This window comes from Macaca fascicularis, chromosome 3, assembly GCF_037993035.2.
Source record: "Macaca fascicularis isolate 582-1 chromosome 3, T2T-MFA8v1.1".
NCBI classification, from domain to species: Eukaryota; Metazoa; Chordata; class Mammalia; order Primates; family Cercopithecidae; genus Macaca; species Macaca fascicularis.
This window is the reverse complement of record NC_088377.1, coordinates 174,030,454-174,057,290: the sequence shown is the minus strand read 5'-3', so window position 1 is coordinate 174,057,290 and position 26,837 is coordinate 174,030,454. Positions and strand designations below refer to the sequence as shown.

The window sequence follows — 26,837 nt, the reverse complement described above, 5'->3', positions numbered from 1 at the left end:
CACTTGAACCCCTTGGAGGTGGAGGTTGCAGTGAGCCCAGATCACGCCACTGCATTCCAGCCTGGGTGACAGAGGGAGACTCCATCTCAAAAAAAAGCACCTGTGACTTACCTAGTTCATGGTGTGCTGTGACATGAATTTTGAAGTGCTATCCTAGGACACATTTTCTGAGAATCCTATTACCCCATAGCAAAAGGTCTGAGGACCAGGCCTCTGTCCAAGGGGCCAGGGAATGTATTGTGAATAACCAAGTGAGGCCTGAAGAGCTCAGCTCTCCAATGCCCAAAGTGACTGTGTGTGACCTCCGCCAAGACCTGTACCTGTTCATGCCTCGGTTTCCTTATTTCTAGAGAGCATACTTATAAATACCTCATCTACCTAACAGGATTGTCATGAACAAGAAATGCAGAACAAGGTAATATCCATGAAAACACTTTGTAAACTCTAAAGTAATTTCACAGGGCAATTGCTATTTTAAACGACTCTATAATAACTTTCCTTTCTACCACTCAGGAATCTGAGAGGATGGTGCTATTTCACGAAAATTAGTTTCAGTTCTTTGAAACTTGCTGCCTAAAACAAAGACAGCCCCAATTTCTTTAATCAAAATGATGATCAGCCTCTATAAATGAGTCCCATCTCCCCTGAGACTACTCAGAATTAAAATCTGATTTCAAAGAAGGGAAAACTGTGGCGTGTTTGGGTTGGGTTTGGGGGGTCTTTCGGTTCTCCTGCCTTCTTACCCACCCTCCGTAGTTCAATGAATCCTTCGGGGCAATCATGAAGCTTATTTGGTCCCATTACTTGCCTTTAAGGATCAGAGTTGGGCTGAATGCAATTTCCAATACTTGGTTTTGATACTAGCTAAATGGTGACTTGAGAGTGAAATGGTGGGTAGGCTCTGAAATTGGGGTGGGGGTTTCCTAGGTTGGGGTTACCGCTTACAAGAATTGACGTCCTGGAAGGGAAACCTCCCTGGAAACTCTTGCTTTGCTAGATTGGAGCAGCCTTAGACAGCTCAGGGAGGCAGGGGGCTGGTGGCTCTGCATATCTGTGTGTCCCAAGCTGGGCAGGGGTCACTTCTGTGGTGGTGCCTTGTGGGGTCTTCGGTGAGGCAAGCTGGAGCTCGCATCCTTATTTTCCCCCTTTCTCTTCCATTTCTCTCTTATTTGTTTCCTAATCAGTCCCTTTCTTGGTGTGTAAAATGAGAGGCTGGTTATTCCCAGTACATGTTATTGTTTCTGTGGGCCCCCCTCCTCTCCGGGTGTAGTAATCTCACCATCTCCAGATGAGGCGATAAGTGTTTGAGATGCATAACTGTGTCTCATTTCAGTGCCTAATAGAAGATGCAGAATGAGCCATGGCACCTTTCTGCTCAGTAAATTCATAATTATAGGATTCTTCATCTCGCCTCTTGCAGACTAGAGAGCTGTTGATTGGCCATGGGTCCATGTGTGTGTACAGTAAGGCAGGTTGTGGGGTATGCACACTTTCCCCAGCATATGGCACGTTGTGATACAGAGACTGTGCGAAGTTCCCTCCTCAGAAAAGTTGGTGGCTGAGCCCCAACCTGCACCTGCCTGTCTGAAAGGGGGATTATCAGCCCTGCTGGAATTTGGTTGTTGGCAGAGATGATTTGAGAGCCCTGTTAGCCAGCAGAGCATATGGTGCCCAAAGAGCAGTCTCTTTCAGATAAAGGCTGGAAGCAGCTGCTGGAGTGAGTTCACATAAAGTCAGAAGAGAGGCTGGGGTGGTGGAAAGAGCGTGGGACGGACAGTGTGAGACCCGATCTTACACCATCTTCAACTCAATGTGTGACCTCTTGCAATTTCATCTGACCTCTTGGATTTCCACTTCCTTGTCTCTAAAATCAGGGATTGGGAAACACTAAACTGGATTATCCCTTTCAGATAAAAAACGTATAGATTCGTCTTTGATAGGAATTTGACTTTGCACAAGAAATTCAAGATGAACTATCTTGACTCTTCATCACTCATCTTGAGATGTACCACCAAGTACCATCTCATTATCATAATCCTAATCTTTCTAATCCTATTTTAATCTTGCTAACGATAACAATGACAGCAACTATCATTTCCTAAGCACTTAACTGTGCTGGGCAGAGGCTCTATGTGGCTGCTGCTTTACAGTCATTAATACTTTCAGAGGTAAACCACAGAACTCACCTGATCGGTGTTATCTACCAGCTTAGCCCCTGAGGGTCAGACAGGACTTTGTTTTTCTCCTGATACTGGTAGGTGATATCCCAGGATTTCTGTTTGGGGCTTCCATGAGTTAACAAGGGCTTCTAAGTGCTCTATCTTCTGGGCTCTGGAATTGTGCTTTTCTAGAAAAGTATGGATTTTGCAGTGACTGAAACCTGGTCTTCAAACCCAGTTGTGCTACCTATTAACCAGTGTCCTTGCAGAGCTAAAGTTTCCTCACCTGAAACAGGAATAAGACAGTTCTGACCCCAGGGAACAGTAGTGAGGATTATGTGAGCCAAGCTATGTGAAAGTGTTTGCATGGGCTCTGGGGTGCAGTAAATGCTCCACAGATATTGATATGCCTCTATGCTTCCAGCCCCTCTTTCTGCCAGTCAGGAAATAGTTGTTGAGCCTCCTCTCTATGTCCAGCTGTGAATGTGTTGACGAGCGAGACAGACCCAGCCCTGCCCTTGTGGTGCTCACAGACCCTCAGCTCCAAACTCTCCTTCTGCAAAGGCTAAGGCTAAATGGAAAGAGAGAGGCTGCTCTCTGGGGGCCTTTGCTCTTTTCCTCTACAATTTCATTTCTTTCTTCAACACTTTGCATTTCAGTCTCAACTTGCCAGTGATATCCTGGCAAGGCTGAAGCTCTCTCTTTTCAGCCTCATCTTCCACCTGATTCATTCATGAACTGTGTTCTCCAGACGTACTCTTCCTTGTACACACCCTCATGTGATATGCCCACGCTTCTGCTATGTAGACCCCTCCCCTAGAAGGCCTTTCCCTTCGTGCTCTGCCTGTCTTCTCCAAGTTCACAGCTCAGCCCGAATTCCATGCCCTCCCCAAGGCCTGCTGCAGCCTGCTCTTTGCTCTCTCTCACCCCAACTTAGAAGTCTTCCTCCTCCTAGGAACTTCCAAAGCACTCTCTTGTATGCCACGTGACTTTTCATCATGCGCATCAGTTCAGGTTCTGGTGGTATTGGCCTGATGTGACTACGCGTTCTTTGAGAATCTGATCCTTGGGCCCTACAGCATCTTGCACATTTTGTGTGTGTTCTGAGCAAACACTGACCACATAGGTGAATGAATGAAGGCCCTTGGCTTGCAGCACTGCTCTTGGTTGTGGTGTGCTCCACTAACCAGTCTTCCTCCTCGGATATTGACTGGAGAAGACCTGTGCTTTTCATTAGTTTGCTGACTGACAATGCAAAGTCTTTATTTGGTTTTCTTCCTTCTTCTCTTGGTTTCCATCTAACCTAGTGTTTGCTCCCTGCTGGGGAATTTTCCATTGCTTAGTGGTCTACCTCTTCTCATTCTCCACTTTTGAGGTATTTGGGGGTGAATGAGAAAAATTCCACAGAGCTGAGGTACCCCCAGATAGGACGTTGGCAATTCCTGCCCTGAATTCTCCCAAACTGGAAGAAACATAAAGCTGTCCAATGGGAACATACACAGGAAGCATCCTGAATAGAAAGAGACCCTCAGGATGGGAGGTGATCCTGTTCCCTGGGGAGTTTTGTATTTGTTTGTTTATTTATTTGCTTGACCGCTTCTCAAAGCATTTTTGCTCTCCCTTTAATGAAAACCTCTCAGAGGAGGTCCTGCTAGGGGAGGAAGCCAAGATCTGCCTTGTGAAAATGACATTAGGGCTCAGGGCTGGGCAGCGAACCCACAGGACCTGGTTGCTGCTGCAGTGTGAAGAGACTGAGGATGTGGGTTTTTACTTTGGCCTCTTCCTTCGGCAGAGGTGGCACAGAGGAAAGCTTCTCCTGCAGTAGTAGGTACGGACACAGAGAACCAGAGGTAGTGGCTGTAATGGACAGCCCCCACAAAGGGATCAACCTTAACTCTTCTGCTGCATTTCACAGGGACCACGGTACAGCCCCATCCGTGCAAGGCTGGGGTGAACTGAGATGGTTTAGCAGTTAAGATTGTGAACCTGTGCACATTTACGCTATTCATATTTGGAGCTACTCTACCACTTATAGCTGTGCAAGTTACATGACTTCCCTAAGCTTGCTTTCCTTAGCTGTAAAATGTGGATACAATAGGATGTACTTCGGAGGTCTACCAGTCAGGGTCCCAGCAGGTAATAGACAGCACACACAAATTTGGTCCTTTGAGAAAAGGTTAATAAAGACGCTGTTTATAAAAGTGTGGCTCTTTAAGAGGCAGTGTAGTATGGGGGGATAGTAATAGTGAGGTCCCCATTACCACCTCTACGGCCAGATGGGGTCCAGCAGGAAGTGGTTCAGAGAGCCTGGAGATGGAATAACTGTGTGCAGAGGCCTGCTGTGGGGAACACGGGACAAAGCTTGCAGCCAATGCAGGCAGTCCCGCCTCCTGCCCTCCCTCCCTCCCTCTTCTCCTGCAGCCAGTCTTTGTGGATGCTGCCTGCTGGTGGCACCTGACCCGGGTGACAGTGCTGGACAGTGTCTGACACAAATTCAGGCACTCAGTAGATAATGGCTGTTGATCATGATCATCATCATCATCACTGCTATTATTATCATGTCATTATCATCACCACCATTATCATTACTGATGTGTCCTCCTGGGGCCGCTGCCACCCGGCTCTGACTGTGTCACATGCCTGTGGTGGGGGTCGACTCAGTCAGCCTCCAGCACCCCCAACAGTGCAGTTCTGCTCAGTGTGTGCAGAACATTTTGAAAGCCCAGGCAGACAAGCCGTGGGGTGAAATGAAGCTGCTGGCGCTGTTATCCAGCTCATAGTCTTTCCTTTCTCCAGTAGGGGAGACTGCGTTGCTGAGTCCTGGCCCTCCGAGGGGACGACCGTGCCTGAGTGCTGCTGTGCCACTGGGACCCGCCTCTGCCATGAAAGCCATGCCCTGGAACTGGACCTGCCTGCTCTCCCACCTCCTCATGGTGGGCATGGGCTCCTCCACTCTGCTCACCCGGCAGCCAGCCCCGCTGTCCCAGAAGCAGCGGTCATTTGTCACATTCCGAGGGGAGCCCACCGAGGGTTTCAATCACCTGGTGGTGGATGAGAGGACAGGACACATTTACTTGGGGGCTGTCAATCGGATTTACAAGCTCTCCAGCGACCTGAAGGTCTTGGTGACGCATGAGACAGGGCCGGATGAGGACAACCCAAAGTGTTACCCACCCCGCATCGTCCAGACCTGCAATGAGCCCCTGACCACCACCAACAATGTCAACAAGATGCTCCTCATAGACTACAAGGAGAACAGGCTGATTGCCTGTGGGAGCCTGTACCAAGGCATCTGCAAGCTGCTGAGGCTAGAGGACCTCTTCAAGCTGGGGGAGCCTTATCATAAGAAGGAGCACTATCTGTCAGGTGTCAACGAGAGTGGCTCAGTCTTTGGAGTAATCGTCTCCTACAGCAACCTGGATGACAAGCTGTTCATTGCCACGGCAGTGGATGGGAAGCCTGAGTATTTTCCCACCATCTCTAGCCGGAAACTGACCAAGAACTCTGAGGCGGATGGCATGTTCGCATACGTCTTCCATGATGAGTTTGTGGCCTCGATGATTAAGATCCCTTCAGACACCTTCACCATCATCCCTGACTTTGACATCTACTATGTCTATGGTTTTAGCAGTGGCAACTTTGTCTACTTTTTGACCCTCCAACCTGAGATGGTGTCTCCACCAGGTTCCACCACCAAGGAGCAGGTATATACATCCAAGCTCGTGAGGCTTTGCAAGGAGGACACAGCCTTCAACTCCTATGTAGAGGTGCCCATTGGCTGTGAGCGCAGTGGGGTGGAGTACCGCCTTCTGCAGGCCGCCTACCTGTCCAAAGCGGGGGCCATGCTCGGCAGGACCCTTGGAGTCCATCCGGATGATGACCTGCTCTTCACCGTCTTCTCCAAGGGCCAGAAGCGGAAAATGAAATCCCTGGATGAGTCAGCCCTGTGCATCTTCATCTTGAAGCAGATCAATGATCGCATTAAGGAGCGGCTGCAGTCCTGTTACCGGGGCGAGGGCACTCTGGACCTGGCCTGGCTAAAGGTGAAGGACATCCCCTGCAGCAGTGCGGTGAGTCCAGGGAGGGCTGTGGGTGGGGATGGTTGGGAGTGTAGGATAAGAACCCCAGCCTTGTAGCCCCCATGGGGTGTGTATCATCCTTCCCCTTTTGCAGATGAGGCGAATATATCCCATACCATCTCTGAGTCTCATTGGACCCAGAGTGTCACCAAACATTCTGCAACTATGACATTGAGTGTATAAGAGTCAGAGTGGGAACTAAAACATAAATTCCCATCAGAGTACTCTCCTCTGCCCCATACTGGCTCACTGGTTATGAGGGGGAGTGCTGGAAATAGGTAGGAATTGTGTCAAATGGATGTTGTAGGGACCGGGCATGGCTGGAGTCTAGATCATAGTGTGCTGTAATGCAAGATGTGTACACGCCCTTTGTACTCACCAAGCCTGCAAATAACCTTCCTGGGAGCTTAGAATAAAACCACAGGGTAGGGGAAGAGGAGAATGTGAGGAGTCAGCCTACATTTGGGATAGATATGGAATTTCAGGAGAAGTGTGTTTTTAGCCTTTCGTATGTCTTTAGCAAATGCTAAAACGAGAGCACAGTTAGGTAAGAGTGCAGTGAACACATAGAGAAAGCAAAGCTAACTTAGAAAAGGGATGGGAAGGGACAAATCATGTTTATTGAGCATCTTCTGTGTGTACAGTGCCTTGGAAGAGACGTGAGAAAGTCAGGAAGCAGCCCGAGAGCAGCATGGGATGATGGGAGAGCTGCGGGGAACCAGAGGGAGAGCAGGAGAAGGGTTGGCTTAGGGGTCTTCGCATGGCCTGTGGGTATGGCCTTGCTGGGTGACCCCAGGTGAAGCAGGGACACAGATTCTTGCCTGTCGTAGCCTAGCTCACGTGTGCCGCACCATGAAAAGCATCTGCCTTCTTGTAGCTGGACTCTGTTCCTCTTCACAGTGGTCCTGTTTGTTCACAATCATTCTTTGGGCGACTTGGAAGGCTCAGCTATCAGCATCTTCTGTGCTCTTGTCCTTTTCCTTTTGTAACTGTGCATTTTAAAGATTATGAACCTACTTTGAGAACATCAATTCTGTAATTTTCATTTGGGGAGAAGAAGAAAGGAAAAGGTATCCATCAGACAGAAGTACACATCCATACTGATGTGATTCTTGACTCCTTAAACTTTGGTGGAGTTCCATATTAGGAAATGTATTTTGGTTGTTTAAAAAAGCATTAGTTTCCTTTCATAAAGTATAACTATGTGCCAGGCAGATCTCAGAGGGGACTGGCACCCTCCCCAGCCAGAGTGTAGAGAGGCCATCACTCTGGTCTTTGGGATTTGGGTTAGAGGTAGGGAAGAGGGAGGAGAAAGATGGTGCCCTGGCATTAGGCTCAGCCTGTTTTCTACTGTCAAGTCTTCCAGGCACTGGGCCAGCTGAAACTAAAAGATGTCATCTCTTCTTGGAGGTTTTGAAAAGCCAGGAGTCCCCTGATGTCACAAAGGAAACAGGAGAGGTGCTATGGACCAAGCAGGGCAGGAAAAATTTGACAAATCAGAGCCAGACCAGAGAATGGAGGGGACTCCACTGTATCTACTGAGCCTTCCTAGCAGGTGACTTAACCTTTGGGAATGCCTCCTGGAGCCCTCTGTTTAGGGCAGTAGCGGAGCCACTTAAGAGAGTCCATGAGACAGGGCTATGAACTTGTGGGGGCATGGAATGCTCCCAAATGAAGGCAGCTAATGACAGAGGCTGTGCTGGACATATGTCTATTATGCACTCAAACATGGGTCTATGTGAGATGTATTAGAATGCTGGTGTTGAGAAGGCCCTTCGAGAGCCTTGGCCTAAAACTTCATTTTACATTGAGCACCTTGAGACTCAGCAAGGTGAATGAATTGCCCAAGGTCACACATGTTAGGAGTGAGTGACAGAGCCAGCAATTGAAGAGAATCCCCCTTACCTGCAGGTTACCCACACATGCATACATGTAATACATTCCCCACAAGCATGCACACATATGCAGGCCTGTTAGAAGATGGCAAGTTTAGGCCATGTACTTACTAAACAACAACTAGTTCTTCTGAGACCAGAAGGGTTGGCAATTTCTGACAGTTTCCTGTAGAAAACTTGCTTCAAACCCTGACTTTCTGGGTGATGCTCCTGGGAGAAAAATCAGCTGCAGGGGTCCGTCATGGGCAAGTGTTCATGCTGCCCTTGCTTCCTGCCACAATACAAAAAGCCAAGTTCATCATGGAAGTCTGCAGAGCTGCAGGTCCTAACACTGTGTGGTGGCCTTGGAGAGAACAGAGGGGAAACAGCTTTGCAAGACACGCTAATGCCAGGATGGGGAGTAATGGAGCCAGATAACAAGCTTTTGATATTTCTTTTGGCTTTAATTAGTCCTTTCAAGTTACAGGCAAGTTCAGGGCTGAGAGTAGAAAGGAGGAGGCCAGAAACTCTGCACAGGGCTGGGGCTCTCTCTCCAGCCAGTCTGAGAAAGGCCAGGCTGCCGTTTAATGCACAGTATCAGTTTCCTTTGATTTGGCAGATACCTGAGTTCCTTTGCTCCAGCATTCATTTGGAGTCGGCTCAGACCACACGTGTTTCATGCGTCATCGGCCAGGCCAGGCTCTGTGTTGCCACAACGGCACCATTTGCAAACCCAGCTCTTCCTCAACCCATTTACAAGGCTGTTGGTTTAGTTTTCCTGTTCCCTTCCTGCCTAGAGGTGGAGGATGAACAAGATGAACTCTGGAGTTCTTGCTTGTCATGGAGTCTGACTCTCCCTTGAGCCCTGTGAAGTGGGAACTCAGTCCCAGATGACCTCTGTCCTGTGGTGTTCCTGTTGTAGGAAGATGGCAGAGGGCAGGGCAAGGCCCAGGAGGTTGGCTTTTAGTACTTGTGTTTTGTAGGGCAAGGGGTTCCCTGTGGGTTTTATCATAGTTGCAACTCTACAAACTTGAAGAAGGGATTTGACTAGCAATGAATGTCAACTGTGCTGCAGGCTGTACCAGCTCTCTAAGTTAGAATGCTCCTCTCATGTGGCTGTTCAGGCTTTTCTAGCCCTTTTCATATCCTGAGACCCATATTCTTCCCCCTGAACTCACGCCTCCAGAACTCAGAGCCGGGATCCGCATAACTCCCGGGCCACCTGCCTCCTTCATAAGGTCCCAGCACCTGCTTTGGCTATGTTCATTCGGGGGATAGGAAGGAATGGGAAGAACCCCTACTACAAGGCCCCTGGTGCCAGGAAGCATCCACAGAGCACTGGGCAGGCTGAGGCCTGAGGACTGGGCAGAGGGAAAAGTCTTGGGCCATGGGGGTGGAACCTGCTGACCCACAGCCCCCAGAGAGCTCGACGGTGCCTCAACTTCAGGTGAATCAGGTAAGGCTGGCCGTGCTCCCATCGGAGATGAGGGCTGGTTGGCCAGGAGTGGCCTCCTCATGGGAATGTGTTGCTGTGGACATAAACAGGCCTGTTGCAAATGCACATTCCTGAGTGGGCACGGAGTGTGGAGGCTGGGGAAGCAGCTGGGGCTTTCTGATGTCAGTGGAGTATGAGAGCAGCAGCTTCTGCCTTCGCCCTCTGAGCCGTGCTTTACCCCTGTCCTGGCTTTCTCCAGCCTGGGTGGAGAGAGGTCTCCCAAAACAAGTGGGTTAGTATCTGCAAGTAACTCTAAGGATCTCATGAGGACATGGGTATGAGGGGGGTCCTAGAGGGTCTGTCAGGGCCCCAGTTTGTCTTGGGACTCACAAGACTAGAGGTCAAGCTAATGAGCACTCATGTGGGGAATGGCAGTGATTTCATTTCTGTTTCTGTGGCTTATCCTTGGTGCATCTCTATCCTCAGCCCCTTTTGAAGGCTGCCATCCAGGCTCCCTGAGACCGCCTGTCTGCAGAGCATGTGACAGACAGTAAGGCTGAGGAGCCCATACCTGTGGCCTCTGTCATGTGCCAGGGCCTTATGCAGGAGAAGGCGATGGCTCTCTGTCCTTCTCTTGGGGGGACCTGACACTCCTGACTTGGAGTGGGCATCTGGCTGGAGAAGATGCTGGGTTTGACCAAGCACCTGGCATCTCAGAATTCCCCAGGCATAGGGTTATCTATACCTTCTCTCCTTTCTTCAGCCTCCTGGGGCAACCTCATCCAACACTAATGAACTAGCGCCTCCAAATAAACTAATGAATGGCGAAACATGTTGGAGCCCTAGGAAAGGGCTTGGCAACGCACTGCCTCCTGGTGGATATCAAGCATCGTGGAATGGCATCTGTCTCCAAGAGCCCACACAGTGGAGGCGAGAGATGCACACCAGCAGGTCATTATGGCCCGGGTGATGGGAACAATGGCTGCGGTCATGGGAGTGACTGTCATTCACTCCACTTCATTCTTCCCTGACTTTGGAACCAATTGAGCCATGGGTAAGGGAGTCAGATAGTCTCGGCCATTGTACCGATTAGGTGGTGTGAGAAAGGTGACATGCAGTAGGTACAGAAATCAGCTTCTCAATCTCTCTGTCAAGCTTTGACCTGAGTGTCCTTCAACTAGAAAATTTGGGTCCTTGGAGCAGAAACTATTATCTAGCATCACTGACTCACACCTGTCAAACCCCAGTAGTGGGAGCAGAGGGCAGAGGCTTCCCGCCTGTCTGGAAATAACACACTGGAGTTTGCATGGTACTTGATGGTTAACAAGGGCTTTTGCACACCTTTTCTTCTCCCAACAGTACTGTAGGATAATGGAAGGGCAGGCATCCTCTGCAGTTGAGGGAACAGAGGAACAGAAAACTCAAGTGTTTCACTCAAGGTCATGTCATTAGTAAACTGAAAGCTGTTCTGTATCCTAATTCTCAGCTTGGTGCTCTTCCCATGGTGTTTCACAAGAGTGTTCTAGCAGTGTCCAGGGTAGGCAGTTCATGGTGCCGGGATTGCCTGATATTGGGGGGTATTTGTGATCCGGGGCCCTAGAGTGCTGAGCGCCAGTGGAAGTTCCCAGTCACTGCGAGGCAAGCAAACCTCTCACATTTCAAGAAACCTCTCATTGAGAACCATGGCTAGACCCAGCTTCCACTTGACTCTGGGGTTTACCCACCAGCCCTGTGCGGTCCCACAAGGGCCACACAGGCACAGGAGATGGAGCTTTTCCTTTTTAACTCAAAGCTCCCCTTCCTGCCCTGCTGTGTGCATGACTGGGTGACGACGGAGGTCCCCTTCCACGTGCCATTCCTTTGACTCACTGGTTTCCTAGGCATGGCAGTCCTGAGCAGGAGACAGGGTCACCCCCTTGGACTCGGGCTGGCCTCACGTCCCAGTCTGGATGGTCACTCAGGTTGATCTGGCGCCTGAGATCCTGAACCTCCACGAAAGTGAGCATCCGGAATGGCCAGGCAGGCATCCCAGGCTCCGGCGCCTGGCTTCTGCAGGTCTTCTTGGGGTATTTTCTTTTCCCTGTCAGCAGGAAGCACAGGGCTCAGACTCGATGGGATTGTATCCTGTTGTTTATGGCATTAGACAAGGCTTGCTCTTTCTGCTCAGCTCTTGTCCTCTCTAGACCGGGAACTCCTCCTCTTCCCTGCACCGTCCCTCCTCTCTCATCTCCGCTACACTTGCCGCACACACCATGGTCCATGCCACACTCACGTCCCAATAAATGCACGCATCAAAAATCTCACACAGTGGTCTGAGTGCCCATCTCTCATGGCCAATGACCCTGTACTCCAGATTTCTTATTTAGCACTGGGTGTCTGACATATCACAGCCCCAATCTTTATAGAATCAAGTCTTCCCACTCTCTCTTGGAGATAGCTCCTGTCTCACGTATTTAGGTGAAAGGCCCACCCACCTCCCTCTTTTTGGTCAGCAGGGTTTGCAGTGAAAGTCCCATCCCAGCCTAGTGTGCATGGTGCTTTGTGTGACAGGTGGCTGAACGCTGGGGGATGTGCTGGGTTTGGCAGGAGCAAAGTTAAGGCTGGCTTCCTAGGCTGGATGTACTCCCCCAGGATGCCCACCCTGGAGGCCATTGGGTCAGCGGGGGGTGAGGCGGGACCCAGGAATCACACAGACTGAATTTTAACACAGACGGCTGCCAGGAGAGCTCAGCACAGAGTTAGGGTTGAGGATGTGGGGTCTCACAATACTGAGCCGTGGACTGCATGTCATGAGCCCAAGCACAGTGGTGTGCACACCTGTAGCACACCCACATGCACACACCCATTCTCTCTGTCCTTGATGTCTGTCCTCCTCATTGCTGTCTGTCTGTTGCTTTCTCTGCTTCTCTCCTCTTGCTCACTCACTCACACTCCTGGTGCATAGTCCTCTCTTAGCCTTTCTCTGTCTCCCTCTTTCTGTGACTTGTTCTCCCTCACCCCACACACTGTGCTCAGCAGCAAGTACAGTGAGATTCCTCTCTTTCTCTCTCTCACACACACACATGCCTCATGCAGTATGAGATAGCCCTGCCAAAATGGGAAGCTGGACCTCTTGTTCAATGGGCACATAGACCAGCCCTACTTAACAATCCAGATCTGGATTTCTGGGCCTTCCTTTCAATTCCTGTCATCCTCACAGGGTGGCGTCTTGGCTGGGTTACTGGTCTGGGAGTCAGGATCTTTGGATCTCAGCCAGTCCCAGTTTGTGAGATGTCACTGGGCAAGCAGTTTCCCTTTTGCTTTGAATCACACATTTTATCTTCAAGAAGGAGATGATAAAAAAGTATCCTTTTAATAAAGAGTACGGAAGCTCATAAGGAAAGAGAAATATACAGATGTTAATAATGATAGACACACACAGCCCCTTATATTCATAGGACACTCTAACATCTTCATAGTGTCATCCTGTGTCTCCTCCTTTAGTTATAATAACCACCCAAGAAGACAGAAAGGGGCATAATAATATTGCAGTGATTTCATGCTTATAATTTTTTTTTCTTCACCAATACCTGCTTTTGAGAGATTTGGGCTGTGCTTAAATCAGGTGTGATGTTTGGTATCTCAGGCCCTAGGATGTGCTCCAATTGCCTTTATTATTATTATTTCCCCATTCCCCTTTCCCTCCTCTTCCTTTTTCTCTTCCTCCTCTTCCTCCTCCTCCTCCTCTTCCTCCTCTTCTTCCTCGTCTTCTTCCTCCTCCTCTTCCTCCTCCTCCTCCTCCTCCTTCTTCTTTTGAGACAGTGTTTCACTCTTGTTGCCCAGGCTGGAGTGCAAAGGCACGATCTTGGCCCACTGCAACCCCTACCTCCCAGGTTCGAGCGATTCTCCTGCCTCAGCCTCCCGAGTAGCTGGGATTACAGGTGCACACCACCACAACTGGCTAATTTTTGTATTTTTAGTAGAGACAGGGTTTCACCATGCTGGCCAAACTGATTTCAAACTCCTGACAGGTGATCCACCCACCTCAGCCTCCCTCCAATTGCCTTCCTTTCTATATAGCGCAGATTACGAATGATAAAAGAATGCATTTGGACACTAAGACACGTTTTGAGCCAGTGCTTACTGCTGTTACCTTCATGTGTCCCTCAGTTTTGTAAGGCGGAAGGGAAGGACTGCACATCACCACATCAGGCTCATTTCTTTTATCAAGAAAGTCAGTGGAGAGAAGGAAAAAGAGACAACTGAGAGAGCTCTTCTCCATCCGGCCTCTCAATTTACGTTTTCCCTAGTGTGTGTGGCCCTATGGGCGTGAAATGGGGTCAGTGGGAGAGAAGCAGCCCACTCCCTTCCCTGGTCTCTGTGTCATTACTGTGTCTCTGTCAGTGTTCCAAAATATAATGGGATTTGTTCGACTGATTTATCCCACACGCAGGCAACATTACCCAGACCCACACTCAGACCCGAGGAGCAAGAGAGGAAGATACACGGCCGTGAGAGTGGGGCTAATAAAATTTATTTCCACTAACGAGGGAATGACCTACCCCCTAACTCAGCCTGGGGAGCAGGGCCACTGCTTCCCAGCACCCACCAGAAGACACACAAACTTAATCATCGTGGCGTTCCTCACTTCAATGACAGCCCTTGTGGCAGCTGAGGCTGCCTGTCACAAACTCTGGGAGGGAGAGTAGGATTTGGGATTGATGGACTGGTGGCATGGGATTTATCTGCCCCTGACAGGTAGCCACTGGGGTTCTCTGGAGCTAAAGTACAAAAGGAGAGAGGTGGCACCCCAGTAGGTTTTGGTTGTTACCGTTCGCAATGCTGAGATGCTTCCCTGGGATTTCCCATGGGTCTGGTGTTGGTTGCTAAACCAGCCCCCAGTAATAATGCCATCTGCAGAATTACAATTCTCTTGGTAGATTAGCCTAGAGCTCTGGCCTGTCCAGACTATCCCCAGGTCATTGTGCCATGGCCCTGTCTGCTTCTCAGAGAGAAGAACATGAGGCTCTTGGCAGCTAAGCTAATGAGGAGAAGGCTATGGGTTCAACCCTTAGGATTCTGAGCTGAAGCTTGTCTTTGGCTGCTATGCTCAGCAACCCCTAGAAGGGGTGCATTGCTACAGCTCGCTATTGGTTACAGCCTGGCCTGCAGAATGTGTGCTTGGCTTAATGCCCCTCTCCAGGGAAAACTGCTCAATTTAGTGACATTAAGTTCCCTTTAAGAAGGATAGTTTGTTTTCATGATGAATGAAAGATCACTGAGATATCTGGTGGGCTTGGGCCACAGATGGTCCCAAAACACACATAGAAACTTCAAAATGAGTATTGAAAGAAGCGTTGCTTTTAGCAAATGGCTTTCATCATTCCATAGGTAGTTAAATGCCTTCATTTAATAAATATTTACATGAAAATCCCCAGCCCCACCTCCTAAAACACAATGACTTTCTATCCTGTTTGTGGTCTGCTCTCCTCCTTTTTGAGATGCCCAGAAGCAAAGCTCTTGGTTCTTGAGAACTGGGGCCATATGATAGTCCCCACTTATCCTTGGGAGATGCGTTCCAAGTCCCCCAGTGGATGCCTGAAACCGCAGATAGTCCCGAACCCCATATATACTGTGTTTTTTTCCTATGCATACTGTCATGGTTTGGCTATGTCCCCATCCAAATCTCATCTTGAATTCACATGTGTTATGGGAGGGATCTGGTGGGAGGTAATTAAATCATGGGGGCAGGTCTTTCCTGTGCTATTTTTGTGATACTGAAGAAGTCTTACGAGATCTGAGAGTATTATAAGGGAGTGTTTCCCTGCACAAGCTCTCTCTTTTTGCCTGCTGCCATCCGTGTAAGACATGACTTGCTCCTCCTTGCCTTCTGCCATGACTGTGAGGCCTCCCCAGCCATGTGGAAATGTAAGTCCATCAAACTTTTTCTTCCAAGTCTCAGGTATGTCTTTATCAGCAGTGTGAAAATGGACTAATACACATACATACCTATAATGAAGCATAACTTATCAATTAGGCACAGTAAAAGATGAACAGTAATAATAATCATAAAAAAGAACAGTTGTAACAATATACTATAATAAAAGTTATGTGAACATTATCTCCTCTGTCTCTCTCTCAAAAATTTCTTATTGTGCTCTACTCTCCTATTTTTGGACAACAGTTGATCTGAAGCTGCAGTAACTGAAACCATGGAAAGTGAAGCCAAGGATCAGGGGAACTGCTGTAATTTGTTGAGTTGTTTTTCCAACGCCAAGACACTTTTCTATAAGCCCCTGCAATTATGGGTTTGTCTAACTGGGTTTTTGTGACTGTGGCTTGCTGGCTTTCCCTCTGTTTCTCTTACACATTCATTTTCCCTACAATCTCATTGAAAAAGACACCAGAAAGAATCATTCTGAGATGAAGCATTAGTAACTGAGTGTATGAGCCCTCACTCCAGCACTGTTTCCATGGCCTGTGCTCACAACCAGGGTGCAGGGGTCAACTTTCACCTGTTATAGGACTTCTCTGGCTTGCTTTCAAGAGACTTCAATCTCATAGGGCCAGTGTGGGTCATGTGCCTGAAGGTCACGTGTCTGAAGGCAGACCTTCCGGGGAGGGCTAGAAGTCATAAAAGAGAAAGTTTAGGCATTACAGTGAAGCAATCAGAGGATTGGATAGTCAGGTCTTTTTGATTTCTTCTTTGTTACAGAAATCATCACTCAAGCATATGGAAATATCTTATAGAATAATAGCCTTTCTGAGGAGCTAAACCTAAGCCCACTAGAGACTCCCAGAGATATTTCTACCTCCCTGTGGACACTCTCCACTTACCTCTACCCCTGAGGAAGTAGTGGGGAGTAAACACGGTGTCATCTCAAGGGGTGGATGCATTTTGTGTATTTATGAACACCTTAGGGGTCAGCTGTCATATTTGAGATATGGTTCCCAATAAGTGGGTGATCATTATCTCCCTGTACTACAGAGCTTTACAACTGGAGCCTGCATTTAGACATGAGCTATTACAGCTTATCTGATCAATATCTCCCTTTAAAAAGAAATCCCACATGTGCAATTCACTGATTCCCCATTTCCAGTGGAGGTGTGCTATGGTCAGCTCCCAGGATATGTGTATGTGTGTGCGCACATGTGCATAAGTGTAATTAATGGGAAGAAATTTAGGGCTGCTCAACATGAAGAATATAAAGACCTTTTCTTTTCTGTATCAATAGGCAGCTCATGGGCTTCCCTTCTCTTTTTCTCCTAACTTGAATTTCTTTTCAAAATGTCAGCTCTCACTTTCCTTTGGGATGCACAGACCCAGGAAAGGAAGAAGCCCAGCTTGGGTGAGTGGTTAGGGGCCTCCTTGGGAGGGGAGAGTTGGTTGATTCTGGTTTCTGGAGATGGCAGAGCACTCATTCCTGGTGCTGGGAAAAGAAGTGGATACGTAGGCTCTTCCCCAGCAGTCCCCTGCCTTCCTCTGATCCTGGAATAGATTGTCTTTGTGACCACCCTCTAGCAACCCCAGAGGAAACCCCTGCTGAAGATCAGTTTTTTGGCCAGGTGCGGTGGCTCATGCCTGTAATCCCAGCATTTTTGGAGGCCAAGGAGGGCAGATCATGAGGTCACGAGTTCAAGACCAGCCTGGCCAACATAGGGAAACCCCTTCTCTACTAAAAATAAAAAAAATTAGCTGGGTGTGGTGGCAGGTGCCTGTAATCCCAGGTATTCGAGAGCTTGAGGCAGGAGAATTGCTTGAACCTGGCAGGTGGAGGTTGCAGTGAGCCAAGATTGTGCCACTGCACTGCACCCTGGCAACAGAGCAAGATTCCATCTTAAAAAAAAAAAAAATCATTTTGTTTTGTTTTGTTTTGTTTTTTTCTGTCACCACGAATTTGGGGCTTTGGTACCTATTTTCTCAGCAACCTGATAGGTAACTAGGGGAGGCACCTCACTTTCCAGGCTCTAGTGTCCCCTTCTGTAAAATGGGGCTGTTGGATTTTATAATCCTGAATTATTTTCCACATCTGAAATATGATGTGCAAAAGAAGGGCAGAATACTGTTTCATAAACCAGAGAACTTGGACGTGAGCCCAAACCTTGCCTCGAGCCCAAACCTCACCTCCTCCTCAAAGTCATGCCTGCTCCCCAAGGCAGTTGGTGGCCCACTCTCTGGACTCCCCCAGGCATATAACTGAAGCAGGGCCCAGATGGCTTTGTCCAGTCATGGCCCAGGCTGTCCATCCCTGCACTGGGAAAGAGGCAGTTCTTTGGGGCATGAACTGAGACTTTTTCATCTTTATATTCTTAGGGGCTCACCTGGTGCTTGGGACTTAGTAGGTTTTTCATAAATGTTCTTAAGCAAATTAGTAAGTGAGGAAAAGTAAATAGCATTGTCTTCATCTAGTGCCTGTTTCCCTTGCTGAACGCAGGGAGTTCCAATAGCCCAAGGAACCAAAGGTTTGGTGGAAAAAGGTTGTTCTAAAGATCCGGTTGGCCCCACCATGGGTGAGCTTGGGAAAATCTCTGATGTCTTCTTACCCCATGCAATGGACAGGAGTGGGGGCTTCCCAGCTGTGGAGGAGCATGAGGCTAGATGATACTTTTCCATTCAGGAAGGGCAGGAGAGCTGGTTTTCTCCAGACGAGAGAAATCTTCTCTCTCCTGGACTACAGGAGTTGCCCACAGAGTAAATGGGAAGACCAGAACTGATTTTGTCTTCCATCCTGGGACTCAGAGATGGCTGCTGCTGCCCCAGAGCAGCAGGGCAGGTACATAGGTGGCTGGAGGAGTTGGGTGCATGGCTCATCCCTGCTGGTCACCTGGTCTGCCTCTTCAGGATCAGCTCAGGATGTTTGTAAACAGTGGATGCCTGCAGTAAGAGGGCAGCCTGTGGCTATGGAAGAGGCTGTGTCCCAGAGCTAAGCTAATTGGCCCACCGGGGATGGACCTGCTGACCTTTACCTCATTAGCACTGCATTTGGCCACTGAGCTCTGGCTTGGTTCTGACCTTCCCATAATAAGGACTCAATGTGAGGTTTCTGCAAAGGTGGGGCAAGCCAGGGCCGGGGGTAAAACAGCTTCGCTTGGCAGAGGAGGTGCAATCAGGACTCACACCAGGGGCTGTGCAGGCTGGGGTCAGGGGAGGATTTGGGGATCAGGGGTCCACCCCGTCTCGTCACCTGCGACCTTCAAGATGGATTGGTGTGGCTGTCAGAGTGGGTGATAGTTGGTTCCTTAAGAGTGTGTCATTGAGGCCTAGGGTTGGGGGTGATGTCTAGGGTTCTTGAGGAGATCCCCCCACTGTTCCCCAGGTCTACCTCCTCCTCCAGCCCTTCCCAGGGAGTCTCCATAGAGACCACTGGACACTTCTGGGGTCGTTGGGCAGTGGCTTTGCAGCTCTGCCCCCGAGCCTGTGGAACTGCTGGAGGAAGGACACTGTCTGCATTTAAAATCCCCTTTTCATGGAGATGATAGAGTTTTTCAGAGTGCCAGTCTCTCTGCAGAGTGGGAGCAATTTCCCTGTAATTGGTAAAGTAACCGTAACTGCTCTGTCATTTGTATGTGGCGACACGTAATTGCACGGTAACCTTTGCCGCGGTGCACGAGGGAAGCGCTGTAAGCTATTAGGTTGTAATTCGGAGTGTCAGCTCCAGCTCCCCACGCCACCTCCACCACTGCCACACTGTGTGGCAGCCCCTGGGGAGGCTGCTATGGGGTCTGTCTGTATCCAGGTCCAGCTCAGGGTCCTGCTCCCGAGTGGGGATGCTAGGCACATGCTGTGTTCTGTAGTGCCCTCAGCTAGGAAGGGCCCTCCATGGTGATCTAGGCCAGTGCTTCTCAAACCTTAGCAAGAGGAGGTTGGAATCACCTGGAGGGGTGTGAAGACGAAGATGTCTGAGCCCCCACCCAAGACTTTTTAATCCAATATGTCTGGGGTGGAGCTCAAGAATGTGCATTTCTAATGAATAGCGCTCAATCTTCTGGATCTAAGACCATTCCCCAGCTCCTGCATTCAATTTTGTGACCAAATGTCTATCTGATTCTGAAAGATCTTTGGGAAGAACTACCTTTGCTATTTCATCTTCACAACATTAGCCCCTTTAATCTTGATGACACCTCTGAGATAGATACCATGAATTTCCTCAAAGATGCTGAGACCCACAAAGGTCATCTGACCATCTAATGACAACAAACAATAAGAGTGAACACTCCCATAGAACTAAGTGTCAAACATTGTTCTATATGTTTTAAATTATTTAATCCTCACCACAGTACTATAAAGTATGTACTATTGTTATAATCCCCATTCTCCAGGTAACAAATTAAGGTACAGAGAGGTTAAGTGACTTGCTCAAGGTCACACAGGATTAAGTGGCAGAGTTGGGATTCAAACCTAACAGTTCTGGTTCAGTACTGTTAGCCACTGTGAAACTCAGGCTTTTATTTATCCCATCTATCCACCCATCCATCCATCCATCCATCTATCCATCCATCCATCCATCCATCTACCCATGCACCCACCCACCTATCCATCCACCTATCCATCCATCCATTTAATATACATATATTAGCCTACTATGAGCCAGGCACTAAGCTAGGGGTACAAAGATGCATAAAACACGGTCCCTGTCCTTGAGCTCATAGTCCTTGGAGCACAGTGGATCAGCCATCTTAATTTGCACCCCATGCATTCTATGAGGACATTTGAGCCAGTGAAAAAAAGATCCAGTGTCCTCCGGATAGGGATCCAGGCAGTGTGGCCCTCTCAGGGCTTCTGGGTCTGTCCACAGGGTTGTCCAAATGGGTTCCATATACATTCTCATGTAATGGGCCCGTATTTCCTTTCCTTGTGAGAGTAGAGTTGCTCTCTAATAAACAAGTGTTATCATAATCATGGCCAAACATTTTGTGTATTTGTGGAGTGACAGGAGGCCGGCCTGGGCCTAGGGCACGACTGGGCTCCTGATCATAGCAGAGTCCGGACCTGGCTCCTCTGGCTGTGGCTCTAATCTCACTGTTAATGGGGCCCAGGGGAAGGCCCAGCCAGGGCTGGAGCAAACACTCTCTCCCCCCATCACCCGGGGGCTCAGGAAGCCACACCAACCCTCACCTGTTGAAGGCTTTCACCAATTAGCCTCCCCTTCTTGGGCCCAGGCAGCCCTGGCATCTCTTCCCTACATGTCTACCTCCCAGGTCTGCAGGCCCTGGGGACCCTCCCTCCTCCTGCTTCAGGTACTGTAATTAGCTGGTGGTTTCAGCTCAGACCCAGCAACGCATACCGTGTTTGCAGTGCATGCTGTGGTCGAGAGGCATGCTAGGGCCACGCCCTGCAGCCATTCTACCCCTGTTCCAGGCAGGATTTCTATACACGAAAAATCAACATGAAATATCTTACACTGAAGTGCTTCCCAGCTCACCAGGTGCCTTCGCTCCTACAAGCTTACCCACTCTATAGCCAAGGAAAGTCAGATTAGAGAACAGTAGGAACAAGTTGTGCAATTGGGAAGCAGCTGAGCTGCCATTTGAACCCAAGTTTTTCCACTGTTTCAATCTTAAAAATCCCTCCCCCATCACCCCAGCCTCGAGGCAACAAAGAGCAGGGCCACCTGCTGCCACAGCTGGGGGACCTCAGCAATCATGCAGACCTGGATGGTGCTTGGTCAAAGGCCTCAGTGGCACCTGTATCACAAAGAGAAAAGCCAAGCCATGGGGAAACTTAGGGAGAAAGCTGCCATTGTCCCAGATCTCACCTGGGCTTCTTGCTGCATGAGGTTCTGCAGAGGAAGACCGTCACAGGCCCCTGACTTTCTGGTGAGTGAATGATGTCACTGGCCAAATGTATACTCTCCTTTTGTACATGGCTGTTGATGTGCTTGTGTTGTGCTCAGCCGAGGGGAAGAATTTTATTCAGTAATCCTGACCACTCAGAAATGCAATTTTGGGAGCTGAGAGGCCTGAAGCCTCCTCGGGCTAATGAGGCCTATGTTTGTGGCAGAGGTGGTGGGGAACTGTGAAACATGGACTTCCTTTCTCCCTGCCTCAGTGTCCCCACCCTGTGCAGTGTGAACAACCATTCAGCCATCTCTACTGGGAAAATGGATCATAACGGGCGATGTACAGACTTGGCGATGGCAGAGGTCCCTGCAGCACAGTTTAGGCCTGAGAAAGTCGGGGATGCGAAATCCTTGTGAACCAGAGCGGGAACATTCAAGGGCCACGAGGACGCCTAGCACCCCAGGCTGCCCTCGGAAGGCCTGGCAGGTTGCCGTGGTCATATCCAGCAGGGACAGGGCATCTTCTCCCCTTTGCCTGGATTTGTCCTTCCTCTCTTCTACTCCTCCCTTTAACTCTCTGCCTTTTGTCTCCTTCGCCATCTCCTTATTTAGGGAAGAATGGTAAAGATCAGACTAAATCTTGAATACTCCCTTGTAAATTTGACTCCTATAATTTTTTTTGTTTGTTTGTTTAGTAGAGACAGGGTTGGTCTCGAACTCCTGACCTCAGATGATCTGCCTGCCTCTGGCGGGATTACAGGCATAAGCCACCATGCCTGGCCAATAATTTAATTTTTCTTTTTCTTTTCTTTTTTTTTTTTTTTTTAAAGGGAAGGGGAGAGAGTTGTGTTTGGCCTGGGCTGGTGGACCAGGCCACGCAAGAGAGGCCAGAGGCTATCAAAGGCCTGGAGAGCAGACGTCTGCTCTGCACGAGGCCTGCTCGGGCTTGCCCATGCTCTGCCCATTTTTACTCTGGCTGTCCCTACCCTGTAGGAAAATGGGGAACGGTCTGAGAGGCTTCCGATGTTCAGCAGGTTGCCTTCTTTGGAGGGACAGTGCCCGCACCTCTTCTGGGAGGGAGTGGAGGAGCCTGCTGGGGCCGGGTGAACACCTGTGGCCTGATTTTACACTCCCTGGCAAGAGCCTGCCTGCTGTTCTCCAGATGCCCTTTCCTTTGCCCAGATTGAAGCCTTTAAAAAAGTGACACCTTGTATTTTATTTCACCCCTTTCTCTGCAAAGTCCAAAGACGTTTACAGGCACGAGTGCAATAGGCTTTATGGTAGCCCATCAAAAAGCAGGGATTGTTTCCGTCATCTTTATAGAGCAGAAAATAAAAGCACAGGAAAATGGAGTAACTCTTCTGAGACCACATAGTCCTTCCAAGACACGGTGGAAAATCTACCCCAGAGGGGTGTGTGCCAGACCCAAGCTGCTTGTGGGGAGTGCTAAGGGGTTTTCACCGGCTACTGCCAGGGTCTTCACCACTCCCCAGCACCACAGAGCCCAGGTGAGACCCTCTGTTTCATGGGGGACCTGATGGCCTTGTATAAAAAGGGGAGATTCCACTGGAAATACAGTGGGGGAACTGGCCCCAAAGCTTCCTGACTTCTGAACTTATGCTTCCTGGAGTCAGGAGCAAGTGAGTCAGGGTCAGTGTCTCAGGGATATCTGAAGAATATTCTCTTTAAGGAACACTAGTAGGTGTTCCAGTCAAAATGGTTTAGCGGCTGGGTGCAGGGACTCACACCTGTAATCCCAGCACTTCGGGAGGCTGAGGGTGGTGGTTACTTGAGCCCAGGGGTTTGAGACCAGCCTGGGTAACATGATGAAATCCTGTCTCTACAAAAAATACAAAAATTTAGCCAGGCATGGTGGCACATGCTTGTGGTCCCAGCTACTCGGGAGGCTGAAGCAGGAGGATCGCTTGAGCCTGGGAAGTCAAGGCTGCAGTGAGCCATTATCATGTCACTGCACCCCAGCCTGGGTGACAGAGTGAGACCCTGTCTAAAAAAAAAAAGAAAAAAGAAAAGAAAAAAGGTTCAGAGAATAAAATGTTTAGGAAAGGCTGAGATAAGGTTAAACATATTTTTTCTTAAAAATACTTTTCAGACCTTTCACATAACTAATCGTTATGAATCTCTTAGATGGTGTTAAAAGGCTTTCTAGAAATTTGCCTGCGGAGTCCTTTTGTGTAGGGCATATCGGGGACCTGGGTTTCCATGGATGGCACTTTGGGAAGTGCTGGTGTAGGCATGGCAGGGCCAGGGCTGCCCCTCTTCATAATGCTGTAAAAGAGACAGGGAGCCTGCGATCGGAGCTCATAAAGCACCAGCTGTGGCACATTGAGTTGAATCAGCACCTTCCTTCCCCCACTGCTCCTTTCCCCAGCTGACTGCCCGCATATGGCTCTGCTGTGATGGTGCTACTTACATGCTAATGTTTTCCGTTCCCTAGTCTATACTTTCGAGTCCTTATGTGTGTGTCTGCTCAAGATATGGAGACCACATCCCTTTTCTGTATAGATATGAAGACCACATTCCTCTTTGTGTATAGATATGGAGACCGCATCCCTCTTGTGCCTGAGCAGAGTGGCCTGGAGCCCTTGCTCATCTGGGCTGACTCAGGGCTTTTCCACCTGAGGATGATAATGATAATAATGATGGACAAAGCTCCCAAGATGGTGCTGGGAGGGGCTGGAGAAGAGGCAGAGACACAGATTATGAGGAAAGGAGACCTGGGATCTGTGTTTTTTGCCTTGTCCCTGCACCTGCCCACTCAGGTGATTCTTCGCAGGTCACCTAGTTTCTCTGGAGTGATGTTTTTCATGTAAAAAACAGGGATTGTTAGATGATTCATCTCTAAGGATTCTTCTACCTCCATAGTTTCCTGACTTAATATCTCTGCCAATTTCCCTGACGCTCCCTTCTAATTTTTCTCTTTTTAAAATTTTCAGCTCTTAACCATTGATGATAACTTCTGTGGCCTGGACATGAATGCCCCCCTGGGAGTGTCCGACATGGTGCGTGGGATTCCTGTCTTCACGGAGGACAGGGACCGCATGACGTCTGTCATCGCATATGTCTACAAGAATCACTCTCTGGCCTTTGTGGGCACCAAAAGTGGCAAGCTGAAGAAGGTAGGAATGAAGTGCAGTCCTTTTGGTTACTGTGAAGACAGTCTGACCCTCCTGGGCTGGAAATTATCTTATGTCTTTTCACTACCTTGGGCATGTGGGCAGGTGATACAGTTTGAGCTAAGGAGATACGCTGCTGTTGAGGTCATGAGGATCATCTTGTCCTTTCTCTGCCTCCGTGCTGAGGTTGCGGGGTGAGTGTGTGGATTCACCTCCTCCCTAGAACTGGTGTGCACATGAGAGGTGTCAGACCAGCCTTGCAGGGTTGTTCTAAATGGCACATACTGTGTTCAATTTGGGCTTGTGCCTTTAAGGCAAAGGCTTTGCTAGGTCTGAGCTGGGGAAGGTGAGCAGGGGGAAGGGACAGGTCTGTTCCCCTTGCTTCAGCCCTTCTGGCTGCTACATCATCTGGAATGCATTCAGGGAACAGGGAGGAAAGTGCAGACCTGTTAAAGTCGCAAATGGGGCCCAGAGCCAAGTTGTGGGCTGAGAAAACCACGGGTGCAATGGGAGCATGGAAATTGCTTCTGGTGAGGTCAAATGGTATGATCTGGGGACCTGACCTTTCCCCTGCACTTTCGGAAGCTGGCAGGTTCTGGGGTCCTGGGTAATCTTGGCTCATCAGCTGTGTTGGGAGCAGTCATCCACCGAGGGATGTTCTGTGCTCAGGCTTCTCATCTCATGAGTTGGAGCTGGCCCTACAGCACATGTCCTTCTTGAATGGGTTAAAAGCCCTTCTAAGATGGTAGGCAGGAGGTCCTGTTTCCTGTTGGCCAATAATTGCATTTTAGTCCTTTCCCAGGAAATATTGGTGATTTCTTGTGGAGCTCTTGCTTGCTTTATTTTGGCTTCTCTTGGAGTTCTCTGGACATTGTGTGATTCAGATTGGGTAAAGAGGCACTGCCTGATTGAGACTGAGCCTTCATGCCTCCATTTCCCTTTGCTGTATTTCTGGCTGCTAGCTCTGGATGGTCAAGAGGAAATGTTCCAGGCATATTTAGAGGACTATGCCTATTTTACCATCCTACAGTGTAACAGCCCAGCAATCATTTCTGTTGGCATCTCTATGGACTGGTGGTGTGTCTGGAATGGGAGCATGCGGAGGACAAGAGGCGGGCACCCCAGAGTGTGTTTGTGACTTGGGAACTTGTGTGTGGAGTAATTCTATGGGTGATGATTGGGAAAGAAAACTGAGCACTGGGGAAACATCATGGTACCCTGCAAGAATGGTGTCCATGAGGTACCACGCAGCCGGCGCTGCCTAGGAGGAAGTAACCGCCTAATTTGAGTGGAACGCATTCAGTGTCGCAACCAAAAACAGCAAAACACATGTTTAAGAACTGTTTCATAATTCATTCCAAGTAATTCTATTTCATACTTCCTTTCTGTGAAGAAAATGGTAAACACAATGGAATCTTTCCTTGCTGCCTCGGACTCCTCGTGAGTTTTGCTCACATAATGAACTGAGTTTTGTGGATGCCCAGGGAAGATGCTGCGAGGTGTGGGCATGTTGTCCCCACACAGCTCCTGTGTCTGATTGTTGCCCCCTTCCCGGGTCTTCCTCTTATGCACTTGGCCACTCATCACTTCCAGTTGCTGCCAGGAATCCTGGTTGACTTCAGCACCTTTCCTCCTCCCTCATTCTGCGACTTTCAGCTTTGGTAGGCTAGGAAACCAGATTGCCAAGCTTACTGAAATTGTGTCTGACGTCAGTCCACACTGAGGAGAGAAGTGTGTGAGCTTTTGGGTAGGGACTTCAGATGGCTCGATTCTTCAGTAGGATTCAGCAAGTTTGGTCTGCTGGAAAAGTGAATTCTAAATACAGGGGACATTACTATGTACAATTCATGCACTGAGACCTGCTTCGCCTGCTGCAATGGGTGAATGAGCACTATTGAGAGTAAATAAGTCAGCAAGGCAGTATGGGGGATGCTTTAAGTCTTTTCTCCAGTGAGCTCAATCTCAGTGCAATGGAGAAGCTAACTTCCTGCCTTGCTCTAAAACAGTCCTACTCACTGAATTTCCTACCAGCTGCCAGAGGACCATTTACTAGCTGGCAGGATGGAGTAGACCCTGGATGAGGATTTGTGTACGCGTGTGTGTGTGTGTGTGTGTGTGTGTGTGTGTGATTGAGCTGGTTGGGCAGTGAATGTTATCAATGAAATGAACATTGAGAGTTCAGTGCACATAACAAAACAGTTATTTTCTCTTGGAAAAAGGAAGGTGTTTCCTGTCCATGGATGCATTGTAAACCCAAGACAGTCAACTTGCATTTTTGTGCTGTTGGTCCAAGGTTGGGTTGAGGCATTTGGTGGCTGGTGCTCTCTCACCCGTGGAAGCCTGTCCAAATCTGTTCCCCGACAGGGAGGTCAATCAAGTGCAGCACCGTGAGTGTGG

The 26,837-nt window shown here is 49.0% G+C and overlaps 1 protein-coding gene across 3 annotated transcripts in view; it reads left to right on the top strand.

Moving 5' to 3' along the window:
- PLXNA4 (plexin A4) overlaps positions 1–26,837 on the top strand; it is a 446,024-nt gene that overhangs the window by 59,479 nt on the left and 359,708 nt on the right. Inside the window, exons 2-3 of one of the 3 annotated variants that reach the window (XM_005550800.5) lie at positions 4,956–6,229; positions 24,261–24,443. In XM_005550800.5, coding sequence (XP_005550857.2) covers positions 5,042–6,229; positions 24,261–24,443 — 1,371 coding nt within the window. In that variant the 5' untranslated portion in view covers positions 4,956–5,041. Of the gene's footprint in view, positions 1–4,955; positions 6,230–21,152; positions 21,344–24,260; positions 24,444–26,837 lie in introns of those variants that run through there. The other 2 variants (XM_074036650.1, XM_065542564.1) reach the window with 2 other exon arrangements.